Genomic DNA, 20392 nt, shown 5'->3' with positions numbered 1-20392 from the left:
CCTCGGGCGTAGAGCCAGAGGGAAGACGGCGAGTTAGGGGGTGAGGTAGGGTTTGACTGTAGGCAACTGCTATCGCCTCATGCGCTGTACATGCAGCGTCTACCCAAATGGCATCGTGGGCTTGCCCGTAATACTTATGGAGGGCATTAGCGCGAGCTACGAGGGATATGATATTGGGGATAGACGTTTCGAGGAAGGGGTTTCAGCGTCGAAGTTCAAAATGGCTTCTGACACTCGTTGCACGAGCCGGCGCTGGGTGACATTTTTCGCGATGCGTCATGCAGGAATGTTCCCACCGTTGAAAAGTAAAGGCAAGTTTAGCCCGCAGAGCGCTTAAAAGCATAATAGCAGGGCTCTGCTATATTTAGCCTTTGTCCTAATGCATAACAAATGGGCTTCGAAATGCCCCCCCCCCCCCCCCCGCTTCTTTGCTGTCCGTGAAACGGTGGCTGTAGGCATGCGTTTAATAAAAACAAGCGCATTGCGCAATATCGCGGGCAAGCCTTTCAATTGCTTAAAGGGCCACAGAAAGGGGTGCTTGAGCTTGGCTTTAAAATGGTTGCACTATGTAGAGTACAGGCCGCCGAACGTCCACGCCGCATACGAGACCTCAAAAGCGAGCGGGAAATTTACAATACATTTTTAAAAATTCCCGTTTTCGTACCTCGCGGCGACGCGCGGTGCCATGCTTTTGCGCGGAACCTGGCATACGACGTCACGTCATGCAGGTGACGTCAGCAGCCGGGGGTTAACATGGTTCACAGCGCCAAATTCTTTCAGACGTCACGCGCTACCACGGCCACTCCGCGCGCGCCGTAGCCGGGGGAGGTAAGGGAGGGGGCGAGGCTAGTGTTCCTAGCGGAGGAGCGGCGCCGTTTTGGCATGCAAGAGGAAAGGGAAAGACGCGAAGTTCAAGTTTTGTGTGCTTATAAAACTCAGCTTCCGCGAAACGCATTAAAAAAATCTTGCTGGAGGATAATTATGAAGCAGTGTCCTTAAACATCCCAGACATCGCAACTTTACTGAGAGCCCCTTTCTGGGGCCCCTTAACAGCATTCGCCAGGTAAAAATGAACGTAAATCGCTTCGGTAAAGATCTTTCTAAGATACTCGTAAACACGATGACCTTGAGGCAGTTCGATTTTGGCTACGATTCTGTTTCTTAGGAGCATAATTATCTGTTTCAGCATAGTCGCTTCAAATGCGTTTCTGGGTGCTCCAAAAATTGATCCGAATTACGGTTTGGCGGTAGCGCCATTGCTTGTATATATATTTCACAGTGCTATTGCTAGGGCTCAGCGGATCTTGACGCTGCCAGTGACATCGTCCCGGAGGGTCGATAGATCTATCGATAACACTATAGATAACAGTGAGCGCAGCGTAAAGTCACTGGAGCAGTACCGCATTCGGCCGAGCGCGCCGCGGCGGCCGCCATATTTATAACAGCGCCCGGCAGATGCACCTGCAGCTCGGAAATTTGCAACGTGCCTACGTGTGCTGTGCGATGCCAGTTGTGGGGTTGAATTGGGGAGAGAAATACGTTTCCCCCATTTAATCGCGACTGACACTGTTCAAAACCGCCATACCCCACCCCGTGATCGCGTACGCTACCAAGCGCTCGCCGACCACGGCGGGCCTTGCTCTGACGGAACACAGGAACGACACATTGGTTGACACAAACAGGCATTTATTGCTGCAGCAACAACAACGCCAGCTAGCAACAAAATACGCTAATGAATCACGCTCGTCCGACTCACCAGCAAGGTTATGAGCGAATGTTCGCCCACATTAGGGCAAACGATCGTCCGAGGCCACACGGGACGAGATAGGGGAGCCAGTCTTCCCACCGCTTCCTCGCCCCGTTGGCGAAGAGCGGAGCCGCGTGCGAAACGTCCGCTCGCGCCGAAGATACCACCCGAAGAGCTTCCTCCCTCTCCCGCGCGCGAGCTGCAAGCAGTCTCTCGCGCTGCGACGCTGGCGCCCTCTCTTGTTTGTTAAGGTAACTAACAAGGGAATGTGCCCCCTCCTCGAGGCGAGGCTGCTGCTGCACGGTGCCACGCGGGAAAGCAAATCACAACCGGCTGCTGTAAACTGCAACTCAATCGAATCATTCATAGAGCATGTTAACAGAGTTGAATCACTGTCAGTACCACCGTGATGAACCTATGTCGCCCAATTTCCATTTGTGTTTTCTTTGCAATTACATGTGTTTCCTTTTCAACCCGCTAGTTTCTTCTCCTGGCTTTGACGTCATTAGTACCCTGTGCCACTATAGCGATGAAATGTTATTTTTGTACCCTTGTACTTTACGTATTCCCTTTGTTTTATATTCCCTCCTTGTAACCACTCCTGCATGGGCCCGAGAAGGGCCTGCAGTATCTGTAAATAAAAAATAAAAAATAAAGATAATCAGGGGGTCGAAATTACTCTGGAGCCCTCTACTACAGCACCTCTCCCTTTCTTCTTTCACTCCTTTCTTAATCTCTTCCCTTACAGCACGGTTCAGGTGTCCGCCGAGATGTGAGACAGATACTGCGTTATTTACTTTCCCCAAAAGCCAATTGTAATTGTATTGGCTACTGGGCCTAGCAGATTGCTCCGAATGGATGTATGTATTTAATTTTTCACCTAAATGTTTAATGGTCTAGAATGACAAACATATATTTATGTAATCCATAGTTTTTGCAATATAAATTCGAACTGAAACAATGCTACGACAACGTAATAAAGAAATCGCCAGAATGCATGCGTGCAATGCGTAATTACATCATCGAATGTTGAAGCGGAAACCTCCCAGGAATAGGACGAGTAATGAAGCCAACGAAAACGGCGTTTTTTTTTCTCGTACCGTCAAGCCAAAGTGTCATTCGAACAGCACATTGCGCTGCGAAATGTTGCAAGTAGATCACACAGCAAACGCTAATTTTGGCGTTATAATCCGTTCCACCCGTTAAGGGTCCTTCGATCACTGCTGCGGTAACAGTTTAGAAAGGTATAGTGGCATATATCTTGTAGTTTTGTCTCTATGTACAGTCAATGAGACAAATGTGCAGACACAATACTTAGATTTACGTTGCGAATGGCTGCACAATAAAAAAAAGGTAGCACAAGTACCTGTCGAAGAGTTTCGAGAGTGCAGCAGTTAAGCCCCGTTCCCTTGGTTTCGTGGCGTTGCCGTTGTGGTCAGAGGTGGAGTGCGAGGACGGAGTGCAAGCGCTCCGCAGGAGGTTAGAACATGCGAAAAGAGGTTCGTGGGGTGCAACGGGCGCGTCCTGTAAAGGCGGAGAGGCAAGATCAGGGGAGAAGTGCGAGAACGGAATTATTTTTTGGGGAAAGGAAATGGCGCAGTATCTGTCTCACATATCGGCCGACACCAGAACCGTCCGTAAGGGCAGGGATAAATGAGGGAGTGAAAGAAGAAAGGAAGAGAGAGGTGCCGTAGTGGAGGGCTCCGGAATAAATTCGACCACCTGGGGATCCGTGCACTAGGTGAGGTTATAACATGCGAAAAAATTAATGTGAATTAGCTCAGCTAATCCAGCATATACAAGAGAAAGATATCGGCGTTCACTGTGTTCATTGGCGTTGGCGTTGACAATGTTCTAGACGTTGACAATGCTTGAGCAAAGGAAGGGCGCATAACTAGCTCCTTGGATATGTGGACGCCTCATTCGTGCTTTGATTCGTGTTGAGAGAGAGATGTGGAATGAATTAATTAGCGCTGACAGCGTTGTGGCTGACATGCGGCACTGCGGCAATACCTGGGCCGCAGAGTTCATTTGGTGATCTCTCGCGATCAACCATTAACTGCATGCGACCTCCCTGGGTGGCAAGGAGGGCGCGCTGCCTATCCAGTGTGCGGAACGCAATCAAAGCAGGCTTTTGACACCAACGCCATGTACATACATGAAAGCGAGATGGAAGTCTCCACTGGCCCACGGAGCCGGTTGTGCGCCTTTCCTTTCGTGAAAATGAACAGCCTTTGCAAAGTTGTCAGCGCAAATGAATTCTATGAACGCCGTCAGCTCACTTGTTTTGTTTGGTTTTTGAGTAAAGGAAATGGCACAGTAACCGTCTCACATATCTCGGTGGACACCCGAACCGTGCCGTAAAGGAAGAGATATATGAGGGAGGGAAAGGAGAAAGAGAAAACTGAAAACTGAAAGTTGCATTTTGAGGAAAGGCGCGGCGCTGTGCAGTGGCGGAACACCTGTGGCTCGGTGTGACTAGGGAGCGAGAGAGAGAGAAAAGGCGACGGAGTCGGCGGCGGCCATCTGCGCCGTGCGTGACGTCACTCGTGGTCCGACATACGCCGGCTCGCGCGTAGCGCGGTGTTGACTAGCGTAGTGAAGCTTTTCGCTTCAAAAAGGTTCGTGGGGTGCAACGGGCGCGTCCTGTACATGAAGACGGAGAGACAAGGTCAGAGGAGGAGTGCGAGGAAAGAGTGCATGCGCTCCGCAGGAGGAGGTTAGAACATGCGAAAAGAGGTTCGTGGGTGCAACGGGCGCGTCCTGTAAGGACGGGAGGACAACGTCAGAGGGGGGCGAGGAAAAAAATTGAAAGTTCTTTTTTTTTGGGGGGGGGAGGAGATGGCTCAGTATCTGTCTCATTTATTGTCGGGCACCTGAACCGCACCGTAAGGGAAGAGATAAAGGAGGGAGTGCAAGAAGAAAGGAGGTGCCGTAGTGGAGGGTCCGGAATAATTTCGACCACCTGGGGATCCTTAACGTGCACTGACATCGCACAGCGCACGGGCGCCGGGTGCTGTACGATGTCAGCGCACGTTAAAGATCCCCAGGCGGTCGAGATTAATCCGGAGCCCTCCACTACGGCACCTCTTTGTTCCTTTCTTCTATCAGTCCCTCCTTTATCCCTTCCCCTACGGCGCGGTCCAGGTGTCCGCCGATATGTGGGACAGATACTGCGCCATTTCCTTTTCCCAAAAACCAATTTTCCAATTTTTTTATGGAGGAAAAACGCTAAGGCGCCCGTGTGCTGTGCGATGTCAGTGCACGTTAAAGATCCCCAGGTGGTCGAAATTATTCCGGAGCCCTCCTCTACGGCACCTCTTCTTCGTTTCTTCTTTCACTCCCTCCTTTATCCCTTCTTACGGCGCGGTTCAGGTGTCCAACGATATATGAGACAGATACTGCACCATTTCCTTTCCCCAAAAACCAATTATTATTAAATTCTTTTTTTCGCGTTTTTATGGGGCAAAACGCTAAGGCGCCCGTGTGCTGTGCTATGTCTGTGCACCCTAAAGATCCCCAGGTGGTCGGAGCCCTCCACTATTGCACCTCTTCTTTCACTCCCTCCTTTATCGCTTCCCTTACGGCGCGGTTCAGGTGTCCAACGGTATATGAGACATATACTGCGCCATTTCCTTTCCCCGAAAGCCAATTATTATTTATTTTCCGAGCTGGCGAGAACAGCTTCCCATTGTTCAAGACAGGGAGATGTAACGAAATCTACCAGAGGCGCGCGCATCCTCCGAGCAGACTCAGATTATGTGGTTCAAAGTGGCAGGCTCGCCGCACAAGTGACAGCACGGGTTTACCACATAGGGAAGTATGTTGGCGTATGTCCATGGGTTCGGTTGTGTCTGTGTCTACAGCCGCCGCCACGTGGTAGCCTGTTCTCTGTTGAGCGAATCGTGCGGAGACAGTTATGACCTGATGCGATCACTTCGGGGCGAAGGTTCCCGGCGTGCGGGATCACGTGAACACCCCGTGCACGTAGGCGGTGCTGTTCGCTTCGCGCCACCACCGTGCTACCGGCCGTCAGCAGAGTACCGGTAGCTCGCCCACCGCGGTGAGCACGCGCTGATTGGTCGTGGTGCTGCAGGAGCGCGCGCAGCTGCATGCCTACTCGTTGCCAGCGCTACAGCTGCCCACTGCCCAGCTGCCTAGAGTCACTGGCTATTTTATTATCCAGACTCTACAGCTGCCGGGTGGCGCCGTAAAGGCGGTTTGCGCATGCGCACTGACTGCGCGCGGGCTCCCGGTACTCCTTGAAACATTATGAAACACCGCTCAGTATTACATCCTAAAATGACTACTTGGCGGGCGCCACATCCTGCGCGGTAGCAGTCGCACCGCGGCCAGCGGCGACATGGCACACCATTCGCGTTGCTGGAGGCCCACGGATGTAGCCGAGGCGAAGCGTCGCGCTCTGAACACTGCACGAGTGGCAGTGGTACAGTGAACTAGGCAGTGGTGTGGTGGCCCTGGTGGGTCGAACGTGGGATGAATGCTTTCCGGCAGTGCCTCGGAGGACCAGCGAGCGCTCATTACCCGCATTGTCACGGGTGTAATCGCCACAAAATGGCTTTATTACATGCTTTATTAGCATCTCTTTGAAATGGGGTAGAGTATCTCGTTACAGCTTCCTTGAAACGGGGCAATGGCGAGCGCCACCTTGCCTGGTAAATTAAAATGAATGCTTTATTTAGTAGTAGTTTTAAACTTTTAATTTTATTTTAGTTGTTTGCCATTTTAAGGTAATTTTTTTTTATGTTTTAAGCTATATAGTTTTGATTTTTGTGAGGGCCAAACGAGCCTCAGCGCCGTGCGGCGGCCAGCCTGGTAACCAACTGAGAGGCGATGGGAAAGGGAGGAATTAAACTTGCGCTTGCGGAGAGGACAAAAATATAAACGATTAAACTACATAAGCAAAGACGTTGCACGCAGCTTGCGACAGGGGTCGCCATTTGGCGCTTCGCCGCCGCTATTTCGTTTTGCGGTCGGCGATGGGGTATAGTTGGGCTTGTTCGTTAAAGCGAAGAATTTCTGCTGAGTTGTACACTTAGGCTCGCAGGGACACTTTGTTACAAAACGACAGCAGCCGTATCCTCCCCGTTGGCACGGTACTCGTCGCGGCACCGATCATCCTTCGCCTGCCCGGCTTGACCAGAAGTTTGACGGGTGAGTAGGCCTAGCAGGTGCAGGGATTTTCTGCCTGGGCGTTTGTATGAGCTCGCCGTTCGCAATGCCCGCGCAGAAGAGAGAGACGACGCTTCGTGCTTCGCGTGTTCGTGCAGCTCGTGCGGCGCCAGCGGCGCGTGCAGCCGCGGCGCCTGATTGTTTTGGCCTAGTTGCCCGGCGTGGCTGGCTGTCCTGCTTGTTTTGTGGTGCGATGATGGTGCCCCGCGAGAGCTGGCTTGCGGTGATGGGCTTTTAGCGCGCTTGTCGATGATGCTTGAGTCTTAACGCCCGTTTCGTTTTCTTTCAGCAGACGCCCAATGAGTGTTCGAGACGCAAGATGAGTTTTAGCAGCGATGAAGTCAATTTTCTCGTCTACCGATATTTACAGGAGTCTGGTGAGTGTGCCCTGGGGAGTCCCCTGTGGCATGCCTGAGAGTCTCTTCTCGCAGGTTTCTTTCACTCTGCCTACACGTTTGGCATCGAGAGCCACATCAGCCAGTCGAACATCAATGGGGCCCTGGTGCCGCCGGCTGCGCTGCTTTCCATCATACAGAAAGGACTTCAGTACACAGAGGCCGAAATCAGCATCGGAGAGGTGATTTCCTCCACACATTGGCTTGTTTGATTCGTGTTTTTCGCTCTGCTGACACAAGTGTTCTTGTGAGGAGCTCTGAAATTGACGTGGTCTCCAGAAAGCAGATAATGACAGCACCGTGTCAGCAGTACTGTTGTTCACTGTTAGCCAGTCATTTTCTGTGGCAGTTTAATGGTATTACAAAGTGGTACCAGCAGCCATCGAATTCTCAACAGCAGCTCAGTTAAACTGAAATTGACCATGTTTAATAGGTCGACGACAACTGTCGACTGCCCCATGAATCGACTATGTCAGTGACATTTTCTGTGGCGATGTGCTCAAACCGGCAAGAAAGTTCACTGCCTGGTACTGACCCAAGTCTACAGCTTACCTCTGACGAATGCATGTAAACATAATAATGGCATCGGAGAAACTCCATCCAAGTGATGAAGCCAAACATTTCGCAACTGGATTGTGTTGTCTCTGTGCAGTGTTTGTCGTGTATGTAAAGCATGAAACCTGCAAAGGCACTTTGGCTCAGTAAAATATTTAATGGGTATTTAGCATTAAAAGTGACAGAATGCACATGTTTATTAATTAGCCACACAGGTTGAGGCGCTCTTGTGGGAAAATGCTCCGTATAAATATTTAACTGCCTTTACAAAAAGTGAAAAAGTGAGCTGTCTTACAGTAGATTGGCGTGTGTAAAGGAGTTAACCGCTTTTGTGGATTGCTCTGCAGTGATGACACACTATGCATGCTTAGCAATTTACAGAATGTTTTCTCAGCTGCCTCACAAACATTTCAAAATAACCAGCTGCACCAACACCATAACGTGCTGGTGTACATATGAAGAGGCGTATACATATACAGTTGTGCCCCATTAATACGACCCCCGTTAATATTGTTACGTGGCGACCAGCCGAAGAATGAGGTGCGATGAACGATGGCAGTGAGATGATTTTTAATGGCCGCTGGCCTAGTGTGAGCGCTCTGTCCTGCTCCACTGCTAGCTTCATCATCCTTGTGACGCTACCCGGGGTTGCCGAGCGATCGTCCCAATCATGAATAGAAGACACTGACGAGGAGACGCGCTGAGTGGTAATGGGTTCAGAGGACGGCACAACAGAAATGGCATGGTGGGGAAGTGCTGTCCTCCACGATGAAAGATATGGGTGAATGAATCCTGGTCCGTGAAGCTTCCGGGCCGCAGGTCGCCAGGAGCCAATGGCCGAAGCACTTGGACGCACCAAACGGCATGGGCAGGCAGGCTGTGTCCTCACGTGTGGGCAGCGTCTCGGGTCAGTTGGGTCATGTTGTCAGGTCGGTTGTGGCAGCGTTGTTATGTCGTGTCTTTTGTTCAGGCTGGGGGGCGGGGCTGGGGTGAGCGGCAAGGTCTGTTTATGTATGTCGGGCTGGGGCACAGCCAGGCGGGGCGGACCAGGTGCACACTGCCGACGACCATGGCTGGCGGAGGACGCCGAAGCTCCAAGACTAGGACGGGGATGACACCCTGCACCTCCACCAAATGTTACGTGGCGACCAGCCGAAGAATGAGGCGCGATGAACGATGGCAGTGAGATGAATTTTAATGGCCGCTGTCCTAGCGCGAGCACTCCGTCCTGCGCCACTGCCAGCTTCGTCATCTTCGTGACAATATGAACGACTCGAATTATGGATAGTTCTTGTGGGAACCAAACTTTTTCAGTGCATTTACGTCTCGTTAATATGGAAACTTGCTGTCCAGACAATGGACAGGATGAAAAGTCACGGAGCCCATTGGGAGCCATGTATTTTTGTCCCGCTAATATGAACAGTGATGAGAACAAAAACCCCAAGTGCCTCTACCAGTTGTTCCGCCCCTTGTAATTTGAATGCTGAACATCAGCGAAAGGCAGATGAATGTGCAGATGCCTTAGTACATGTACATCATGTGTACATGATTTCATCCTTTACAGTGGTAAGGTGCCAGGTCGACGCACCTTACCGTTTGCCACAATGGATGACTGTTTGTGAAAAATAATTGTCTGTATGCTCCAAAGAAAAGCACATTCAGCAGTTGTCAGCTGAGTGAGTACAGAGTTTTTGGGATGTGAGCAGTCATCTGTCTCACAGACGACTAGGCGCTTCAAACGGGCTTCAACCTAAACCGTTCGGTTTTAAAAATAAAGGTGACCAGAATAATGCACTTGAGCTGCTAAGATTGCCCAATTTCCAGTTCACTGCCCACCACTGTACTTAGGAGTCTTTAATCATGAAACGAATTTTCTAAATATTTGTCTTTATTCATGATTCGTTACTACAGACGACTCGCTTTATAGACACTTTTGCTCGGGAACCAAAGTGTCCACATTAACGAGGCACGACTGTATGCGGACACGCATTAATTAATTCACAGCTTTAAATCTGTTTCTGAGGCTATAAGGCCTGGCAAAATGTCGTATACCAAATAAATTCCAACGGTATATGACTGCCCTGTGTAATCCCAAAATACTCGCTGTTGAAAATACAAATTGGGCCGTAATTTCAGAACCGGTAGCACAGACCACTTCTGCCGAGTTCCCTTGCCAGGGCATGTTTTCCTGGTTGATCATGATTTAGTTCCTCTGTCTGCTTTTCAGCTTTCAAACTAATCGATGTGATCAGTGTTTCTGTAGCTAGCCCTGCATTTAAATTAGTTGAGCTGCATTAGGGTCTACATTCAGCTTCACCAGGGCTGGGTGCATGAGACATCTACCAAAATTGTCTTTGGCACCTTCCGTGTACCTTTGGAGGGTCTGATTTTCACTGCTTTCTGGCATGTCTTTTAATTCGAAAGCATTACAGGTCCCATTAGCAAAAAAGCTGGTGTCTGCTGTCTATGGCATGAAATACCAGAACATCTTTTGGTGTGGCACCGAATTTCATTTCGGTGCTGCGTCATTGTGGTCAACACATACGCTCATGACCACCATGCATTGCTTGGACATATGCATCAAGATTTTTGCCCGCCAGCGCCCGATCCTTGTCAATGCCTCCATCATCATTCTACGTCAACATGTGCAGAATACTGTGCACTGAGATTCCAGGTGGCGACACGGTGCAATCAAGCTATAAATGGGTCTCGCGCTGGCTTCACAGTCACTGGGCACGGCAGCACTGGACACATGCAGAACACTAATCTGTTCTTCTACCTTGTGTAGTTCTATGTAGAATGCTTATGCATTCTTACACGTAAGCAGTCTTAAGTGTGTCTGCCGAATTTTTTTTTGTTGCGGGCAGCAGATGTGCCACAGAAGACACTGGCAGCCCGATTGGCTCTGCATGATGATGATGGTGGTGATGATGGCTCTACAAGGTGGGCTGGTACCAGTGCTAGTTGCATTTTTAAAGAAAATAAGGTGTGTCATCTTTGTGCGAGACCTAGGCATGAATGATACCCCTGTCACGCTGGCAAGGCTGTTATACCTAGTTGCACAGGGTGGGGAATTTTATGTCTTTTTTTTTTTTGCCTGTCCACACATACCTTTTGTCACATGGGCAGTTTGAATGTCCATTGAGTCAATCGTCATCGAACACAGTGGAGATTGGCCACCACCAGTGACCCATTGAATTTGGGGATCGACTCGATGGAGGTTCGTGAATGACCATTGAAATCTTGAGGACCCTTGAGACCAGCCTTGCATGCACTAAACTTTGGGGGAAAAAAGAAAAGGGTATAGAAACTCAAAACAAGTAAACAAAATATTTTTGATTTCATTGCAAAATTTTAAACTACATTATCCAGTTTGTAAGCCCGCCATTGCTGTCTGTGGGTTTAACTGAACTGTGAAGTATTCGAATAGCTTTTTCAGAACAAACTTTCAATTAAAAAAAGCACTTCAATATTTGCCTTGTTTTATTACTGCTTCAATGTATGTTTATATTGTTATTACCTCTAGCTCCGTGTGTTGGATCGCATGCTCACTTCCCAACGAGCATTGAAATTGACCTTGTGGTAGTGGTGCATGATGGTCATCAAAATTTTCAGTGTGGATTGAGATTACCTCTGTGACATCGGTATGAACTGCATGCAGCAAAGTGTCAGAGTTGCGAACAATGTTGTTCAGGTCACCAGTGGAATAGGTGCATGAACATGCTGGCAAGCAAAAGTGTTGCCAGGCTCAAAATGACTCTGGAGGGGTTGCCGCTTTTCCTTTTGCAGGATGGCTCGGAACGAATGATCGAGTCCCTGTCACTGATAGATGCTGTCATGCCTGATGTGGTTGCATCGCGGCAGCAGCAGGCCCACAACAACAAGAATGCAGTGGTCAAAGCAGAACCTAGCAACACCAATGGCGAGGATACGACGCACAATTTTGGCGGTGAGAGAGCATTTCTTGCATAATCAGGAGGTACACCTCTTGATGCCCTTATCTGAAGTGGTTTGTTAGAGAGCAGGGAGTGTTGAGCAGGTTGGCATGGCATTTTCATTGGACCGGGTATGAGTGCACACAAACGAGAGCTCTTGTTTTCCCAAATGATCATTGACACAGATGCACAATAGAATCTCAAAGATACGAGTCTCACGGGGTCACAGAAGATGTTCTTATTGTTCAAAACGACGAAATCCATATGCAAAAGCACGGGAAATGTATTTGCATAGACCTGCCTGCGACTGATAGGTCTTTTTTTTACTGCTGCACCGCTGAGCGCTGCTCGCAGTTGCCCACTGCTCTACTAGTGTTGGGAGAGTGTTCATGGGAGAGTGTTTAGAATGTCTGAAATTCTGCACATTGTACACAGTGCGGTCTGACCAGGGAATTGGAACAAACTTCTATAATCCCGAAATTCTATCAAACGTTACTGTATCCTTGAGACCGTACTGTATATACACCTTCTTTCATCATGACATCTAAGCAAGTGCTTGTGTTGTCTACATCTCTCCTTGTCATTGTTTGTGGATGCTTGTACGGGATCAGAAGGAAGTCATTGGTTGGACTGGAAGCATGCTTGTGCTTGCAAGCTTTGATGCAGGCACTTGCCCCAGTGAATGAAAAGAAAAAAGCCTTGTGTGCTGGGGCGCTTGAAATTAATCCTTACTTCATGGCCGCTGCATTGGCTTTGGCTGGTCATAACCTTTGTATGCTGCGCTGCACTGCAACAGGAATGCTTGCTGATGTGCACCAGATGCAGTGGTCACTTCTGTGGGAGTATTCAGTGTTGAGTGGGACAGTCTCTGTACCTGTTCATACTTGGCCTGCATGTATGACTAACTCTTTCGCTACCACGCCTTTTTATACCTGCCTCACGCGACTGTTTTTCCTAGTGGCACTGGCATATTCCCCAGCTTGAAAGGCCACGGAAAGTGCGGTGTATTATGTATGCAGCTTAAAATGACTAGAATGGTGGCTAAGAACATGTGCAACGTTTTTTATTTTTCAATTTTTTTGTGATCAGCTTCTGGCTCAGTGTAGCTGCTTGTTTTTTTTTCTGCTTGTATTTTTTTTGTATTAGCAGTATATCTAACCAATAATTTTTCAAAAATTTTGCAGACACAAGTCGTTTTTTTTTGTTCGGAAGTAAAGTCTGCAAATGTAGAACAAACAATCCACTAAATTCTGCAGGAAACATCAAAATACTGTATTTATTCGAATCTAGGCCAATAGTTTTTTTCAAATAATCGTATTCCAAACTCTAGGGTCGGCTTAGATTCGAGGATTTTAAAAAACGCGCCAGTTTTTCATTGAAACTGCTAAATATGGTGCATAGCTAGCGCCATCTAGAAAAGTCAGTATCGCAGCCGCTACAAGCCGTGCCAGTAACCAACCGTACACAAGCGAGGTCGCCATTTTGACCTGTGTCATGTCAGCCGTATCGGTGTGTGGCGTGGTGTTATCGCGATGGCACCAAGCAGGAGATGCCACTACAGTGCCACTTTCAAGCAAAATGTTGTGATAGCCGCAGAGGCATCGTCGAACCTTCAAGCCGGGCAGGACTTTGGCATCGACGAGAAATACCTCCGTTGTTGGAGGGGACAACGACAGCAGCTTTTTGCGTGCGCCGCAACGAGGAGGGCATTTAACGGACCAAAGAAAGGCCGTCACCACGAAGTGGAGACAGTTTTGGCCGACTTTGTTCGGACGCAGAGAGCAGCTGCCCTTCGAGTGACAACAGAAGTTCTCCAAGCGAAAGCTAGGGAACTTTCGAGGGAGCGAGGCCTAACGCCAAAGGATTTCAAAGCCAGCCTGGCTGGCTTCAGAAATTCATGAAGCGCTTCGGCTTCAGCCTCCGACGTCGCACTTCAATCACCCAGAAGCTGCCAAGAGATTTCGAAGAAAAGCTGATAGCTTTTCAGCGCTATGTGCTGAGAGAGAAGCGGCAGGCTGCAACCTTAGGCAAATCGACAACGCCGACCAGACGGCCGTGTATTTTGATATGCCAGTGGCATACACTGTGAATGAAAAGGGCTCCAAGGAGGTGAAGGTGCGCTCTGCGGTCTACGAGAAGCAGCGCGCAACTGTGATGCTGTGCTGCACAGCTGATGGACATAAGCTCCCTCCTTATATGATATTTAAAAGGAAGACACTGCCTGCTCGAGAAACTTTCCCAAGAAATGTCATTGCGTGGGCAAATGATAATGGGTGGATGACGGGTGCGATGGTGGAAGAGTGGGTTAAGATTGTGTGGCGACGGTGTCCAGGAGCCCTTTTGACAGAGAACTCGCTCCTTGTCGTCGACTCTTACCGTGGGCACTTGACCGACAACGTGAAGACTGTGCTCGCCCAAGCGAACACGGACCTCGCTGTCATGCCGGGCGGCATGACGGGCCAGTTGCAGCCACTTGATGTCTGCATCAACAAACCTTTCAGGGATCATCTGCGGAAATATTACACGGACTGGTTGACTGACGAAGACCACATGCTAACGGCAACGGGCCGCATCAAACGTGCATCGCTATCGGAGCTGGCGGGCTGGGTAGCTGCAGCGTGGGACGACATCCCAGGTACTTTGATCGTGCGCGCCTTTAAAAAGTGCAGCATATCTAATGCACTTAACGGTACCGAAGATAGTGCACTGTTTGAAGGTGACAGTGACAAGGAACACAGCGACGAGTCTAGCAGCGACGACGACGTTGAATGAGCTCTGCACGTTCAGATTCAATAAATGCTGTTTGCATTTTGTGAACGCTGTCCTCGCTTTTTTTTGTTCGGCCTACATTCGAAGTTATATATATATATAATTTGTTGGCTTCAGACTTTAGGGGTTTGGCTTAGAATCTGGGTCGGCCTAGGTTCGAGTAATTACGGTAGTCCCTCAGAATGCGCCTTGCTTTATATTCGGATCCAAGGTATGAATATATGGTGTGAATTTTTATTTGCTTTTTTTTTTTCCAAGGTGTCCTTCGCCACCATGTTTAGGAGCCAGCTTTTTAATGGTGCTGGGGCAAAGCACTCAGCATATGAAGTGTTGCATCGTAAATAATGTCGCTGCATCTGCTGCTTCCTTATTTCAGCGTGCCATCTGAGTTTTTTGGGGGGCCCTCAGTTATGGTTGGCCTGAACAGTTTGAGGTTACATTATAATTGTAATAATATTTTTCAAAGTTCTCCTGAGCTTCGTGTTAGATTCAGGTATTACATCATACTGTCGCTCCTATGCTGATCTTCACAACAGCAGTGTTAAGCAAGAAAATGTGGCTGCCAATACACTATCCTGCAAATAATGCTTAAATCCACGATTTTTCACGGAATTGTGCAATCGTGGGAAACTGGGGGCCTTAGGCATGATGGATTAAGAGCATGCACAGGGCTAGCCAAGGGAAATTTTAGTTGGTGCTGCTAAATGGGAATTTGCTGTTGTTTCCACCAACAGGGGGGCGTGTGTGTTTTTGTGTTCCACTGTGAACGAAGCAGGAAATTCTCAAGCAGGAGGTGGTGCTTATTTTCTCTCTTCTCAGGAACAAATCACAATGAGACAATGGAAGTAGATGGCAATGTGGAGATTCCGAGTAGCCGGGCAACGATACTACGGGGTCACGAGTCGGAAGTGTTCATCTGTGCCTGGAATCCGACATCTGATCTCTTGGCATCTGGGTGTGTACTTGTGCTCCGACATCTGATCTCTTGGCATCTGGGTGTGTACTTGTGCATGAACTGTCCAGGGGTGACCCCTTATTTGCACAAAGCAGTTGAGGTAGGCTACATTTTAATACATTGGACATGTGCCAGTTTGACCTAGTTCAGGTGTTCGATCCCGGCCGTGGCAGTCGAATTCTAGAGGCCCGTGTACTGTACGATGTCAGTGCACGTTAAAGAACCCCAGGCGGTCGAAATTTCCGGAGCCTTTCACTTACGGCATCTCATAGCCCGAGTCGCTTTGGGACGTTAAATCCCCATAAACTAAACTAAACTAGTTCAGGTACTGAAGCAGGAATCTGAACTTGCGATCTCAGTGTACGTTGTAGGGCTGGGCACATGTTAAATAAGTAATTGTGCTGCAACATTGTGCGTGCAATTTCCGAGTGCACCTTTCAATCTAGCTTAAGTTAACTAAAGGAGCTGGACGTTCCTGTCTTTGCTATTCCTGTCGCACTGCCATGCCGTGGAAGGTGTGGCTGGCACTGGCTGATTTGGGGCCGAGTGCTCTAAAGCTGTTATCAGATTAAAACAGTGGGTCTTTTAAATTTGCCAGGTGCTACTGGCCAGCACCTTCGCTCCTGGTATGGGCAGGCAGGTTTTCACTGTTCCCTGTGCACAGTGCCAGCGGGCTCCGACCATATAAAAGTGATGCCATGAGCAAGACACTGTACAGCAAGTGGCACTTGCCTGATCACATGTTTGAAAAGGTCCTGGCTTTCAAGCACGTGGAGTCTTTTCTAAAGGGTTACCACACATTGAAGCACATGCATCTGATTTAGGTTAATGCTGCTCTACGGCTAAGATTACGAGCTCTAGGAGATTTGTAGGACACGTCATCCTTCATTGAAGCTTCCTGGCATACACAGCTGATCACATGGTGTACAGACATGCCTCGCGTTCAGATTGTGCTTCATAAGCCTGTCCTTCTATTTGTGCGCCATTGGTGGAAGACCACCGCATGCTTTCAAAATGCACCAGGAGCATAGTCAGGGTGCATGCTGTCGCGGTGCTTCTTTTTTTCCGCTTTAGCAAAGCCAAGCGAAGCCGCCCGCTTCTTCGCAGAACATGTGTTACGGTGCAAGTCCTTTTCTTCAGCTCTCCTGGAGACAGTTGCTGGCATGTTCGCGTTGCATTCTTGCAGAATTGCTGTTGCTGTATGCTTGCAGTCGGCATTGAAGCGCAGCACAGCTTCTGCTGTGGCTTCTTCCACAGTAAACAGTGACGAATGCTGCTCTTTGTGGATCAAGGTCAGTGTAGCCGTCAGTGTTCGGCTTTGGGCCAGTTTCGCAGCCCAGACAAAAGTGACAGCACCGCATAGTCGAGCACATAACCAGTGAAGAGTTCCACTACGGCACCGACGCCTATATGTGACGAGTGCCCGCGCGTCATCCATGTGCCGTCGTAACACACTGCAATGTTCCCCCTGTGTCCAAAACACAAGTCGTCATATACCTTCGCCACTGCCTGCACGGCCTGTGCCATAGCTGCCACGGCTGCTCGAGTAGCAGCAGGTTGCAGTGTGTTTTTCAAGTGCCGTTGAAACGTCTTGTTGTGCATGCCACGCCGTGACAATCCCATCGCCGAAAAAATATCGTTCATTGCGGTCTGGGCGTTACCGGTCGACAGCATTGCTCGACTAGCAAGAATATTGAGCTCGGAAGGATTGCACTTTTTCTCACCGTCCACCCTCTGAGAGTTCCACTCGGCCGCAATCTCACCACAGTTGTCACATAGCACGATCAGTTTCACGGCAAGGCCATAGCTCTGGTCGCTGGTAATCAACCTCACGCATCCGTGACACGTTTTGCACCGCACGGCATCCAAGAGGACGTTCGCAACGCTGAGGTCAATTATTGCATAGGAGGCTGTTCCGTCTGCGTCCGATCTTGCGGTCGCACCACTTGCATTGGTGAACAGCGCGGTCTTTCGTGCCGTCGCCGGTGTCGATTCCAGTCTATCAAGTGTAGACTGCTCACGGGCACTCGCTTGAGTTATGTTATTGTTAGTGACAGGCACGGTGTCAATTCGTACGCAACTACAATCGGCACGAAGAACACCGCCGTTATCCAGCGGAGACGGAGAAGCGTCGCCGCCCGCAACGTGACCGTCATGCAATCCCGTACCACTGGCACTTGCTTGTTGCACAGTATGCAACAATGTCGCGTCATTAACACGTTTTTTTCCTTTTGCACTCTTTCACCCGAACTTGTGCCACAGCGGTACTTCTTCGCGCATCCTGGCATGGTTCTCGCGTTGCACTAGCGTGGTCGGCAGAAAGACAAAATGGCGTCACCGGGCGTCCGCTTTCCATGGCTAGCTTGCCGGAACCAATCAGACGATGCCATTTTGATCACGTGCCTAAACCGGCCAATAGCAGCGTGCACCGCTGTTTATTTTTTCTTTCGTTTTTTTTTTTTGGTGAAGGCGGCATGTACAGGGTTGCTGCTCAAAAGAAAAAATAAGCCGAAAGCCCGCGCTTTTGAACGAGACCGAAATGGCCGCGGTAGGGCGCGTAATTTCGATGTGCCGGGCGATCGAAATTAGGTGCCGTTGATCCACGATTTAAAGGGCAGTGGGTGTGGTACTGCATTTTTAAATCGCTATAACTTCTTAATTACGTGGGGCATAATGATGAAAATTTGCATACAGATGCGGAATGGTGCGAGGAACACGAAAATTAAAAGATTGAAAATCTGATTTTTGGGCCGATTTTCGGTGCCAAAGAGCCGTGTCCCCCCTTAATAGATGGAGCAGCCCATGAAAGACTGTTGAGCTCATGCAGCTTGCAGGCAGGATGGAGGGGAAAGTCGAAAGAGGCCCAGTGCTAGCTTGCTTAGGGCCTCTACTTTGGCCTTGCCAACACGCAACGCAGCTGTCAGGGCCAAGCAACTGCCAAACTCGAGTGTGTAAGCCAGCCGCAAAAACAATTGAGAGTGATAGCGGGGACAGCACGCAAACAACATTTATTTCCACGAACCTGCTTCTGCTCACTCGTCCTCGTCATCGCTGACCTCCTTATCACTGTCCTGTTCGCACAGTGCACAATCTTTTGTGCCACCTGCTAGTACCACCCGTTCGCAGGCACTAGCTTCATTCACATCACTATCGGTGATAATTCCTTCCCGGTTAGTGTCGACTCGAACTGCACATTCGTTACTTTTGACCGGGAGCAGGGCCGACAACGCCACTGGCGATGCGTCATCGTTCACGGCGCAGGTCCGCGATGCGCTTCGCGGCTGCTCGCGATGCAGCTGCCAACACGTCAACCACACTTTGATCTTCGTCCTTCCTGGAGGCTGCGTCAATTCCAGCGTCGGCTCGAACTGAGCTTTCGTTGTTCTTGCTCGGGAGCGGAGCCGGCGACGACACTGGTGATGTGCGTTGTTCACGATGCCGGGTCTGCGACGCGCTTCATGGCCGTTCACAGTGCGGTCGGAAATGCGCCGAACCAATCACATAGCGCCATTTTGATCACATGGCTTTCCTAACCAATGAAAACACAGCGCGCACGTTCTCTTCGTGGTCATTTTTTCCGTGGACGGAAGGATCACCGTGTTGCTTACCGATTTAAAAAAAAAAGCTGGAGGCGCGAGCTTTCGAGCGAGACCAAAACAGCGCACGGACCAAGCGAAGGTGGGGCATGATTTGATCTCAATTTAAAAGGAAACTTGTGCGCCGCTTGGAAATTTAAATGGCTATTACGAAGCAAATACTGGTTATATTTTCTAAAAATTCAATGCAAGCTGCAAAATGTCCTCTTGAATCCGAATTTGACGAAATTGAAAAACCAATTTTTCCGTGAATTTTCGGCTTGAAAGAGCCGTGTCCCACCTTAAGGTGGTGCCTATGTGTCCCCTCAGATTTTTTTTGTTTGCTTTAGAACATGTGCCAATGTCAACGAGGTTGCCATCTATCATATTGGATATGGTTGATGCTTGTGCTTCTGAATGGCTCTCTCGAAGCTCACTCCAGGGCTGTTTCTTGTTCACAGGTCCGGTGACTCGACAGCCCGTATCTGGAACATGAACGACAACAGTCCTAGCCCCAACCAGCTTGTTTTGCGGCACTGCATACAAAAGGGTGGCACTGAGGTGCCCAGCAACAAGGATGTCACCTCGCTGGACTGGAACGTGAGCCCATGTCTTATGACCTAGGGTCTGCGACGCGCTTCATGGCCGTTCACAGTGTGGTCGGTAATGCGCCGAACCAATCACATGGCGCCATTTTGGGGTATGGGCAGCATGCTGAAGGTCTTGCATCAACTGACCTCGCTACATCCATGGCTTGTTGGTTTTGCAGTTCTGCTCTTAGATGATGGAAATAGATGTGCACTGGATGTGACCACAGGAAAAGGGGGTTATTGCAGCGTGAAGTTGTGCAGTCTCTGGCAGCAGGGTTGGGTGTCTCAGCGAAGCCCTCTGTTCAGGAGTTGTTTATTTGCTTTAGTGCTTTCGTGTGGCTCGTTGGCAGAAGTGAATGCCCTCTTTTTGGCCAACGCCCCGCCGGGGGGCGTCTGCAGCTTGCAGGCGTTGGTGAGTGGCGACACCACGGGGTTCCCGAGCATCCGCAGGGACATCCCCGCAGGGGGATGATGGTGAACAGTGCATCACCACGGACCCGAGCACTCGCGCCTAGCCGCGCGTGGCGTCGCCGTGTCCGGGGAAAAGGGGATCCTGGTGGTTGAGTCGATGCCGAGCGTTTGGACCTTTAAGGCCCCTCGGCGGAGGCAACACGCCACTTTGGCCCCAGCTTCCTGTAGACGGCACCTCCGGCCTGACCCGACCGGGGGAAATCTGCA

At 49.7% G+C, this 20392-nt stretch overlaps 1 protein-coding gene across 3 annotated transcripts in view; it reads left to right on the top strand.

Moving 5' to 3' along the window:
• Positions 1-6671: 6671 nt before the first annotated feature.
• Positions 6672-20392, top strand: part of ebi (transducin beta like ebi) — a 47751-nt gene continuing 34030 nt past the window's right edge. For 2 of the 3 annotated variants that reach the window (XR_013313466.1, XM_077660142.1), the window contains exons 1-6: positions 6672-6922; positions 7233-7317; positions 7372-7517; positions 11680-11839; positions 15414-15549; positions 19586-19724. Coding sequence is in view for 2 of the 3 variants with exons in the window: in XM_077660142.1 (XP_077516268.1) it covers positions 7260-7317; positions 7372-7517; positions 11680-11839; positions 15414-15549; positions 19586-19724 (639 nt within the window). In the remaining variant the exon portion in view is untranslated. Of the gene's footprint in view, positions 6923-7229; positions 7318-7371; positions 7518-11679; positions 11840-15413; positions 15550-19585; positions 19725-20392 lie in introns of all 3 variants that reach the window. The other variant, XM_077660143.1, reaches the window with a different exon arrangement.

The sequence above is a fragment of the Amblyomma americanum genome, chromosome 3 (assembly GCF_052857255.1).
Source record: "Amblyomma americanum isolate KBUSLIRL-KWMA chromosome 3, ASM5285725v1, whole genome shotgun sequence".
Classification (NCBI taxonomy): domain Eukaryota; kingdom Metazoa; phylum Arthropoda; class Arachnida; order Ixodida; family Ixodidae; genus Amblyomma; species Amblyomma americanum.
The sequence above is the reverse complement of the archived record's forward strand: the minus strand, read 5'-3'. Positions and strand labels throughout refer to the sequence as shown.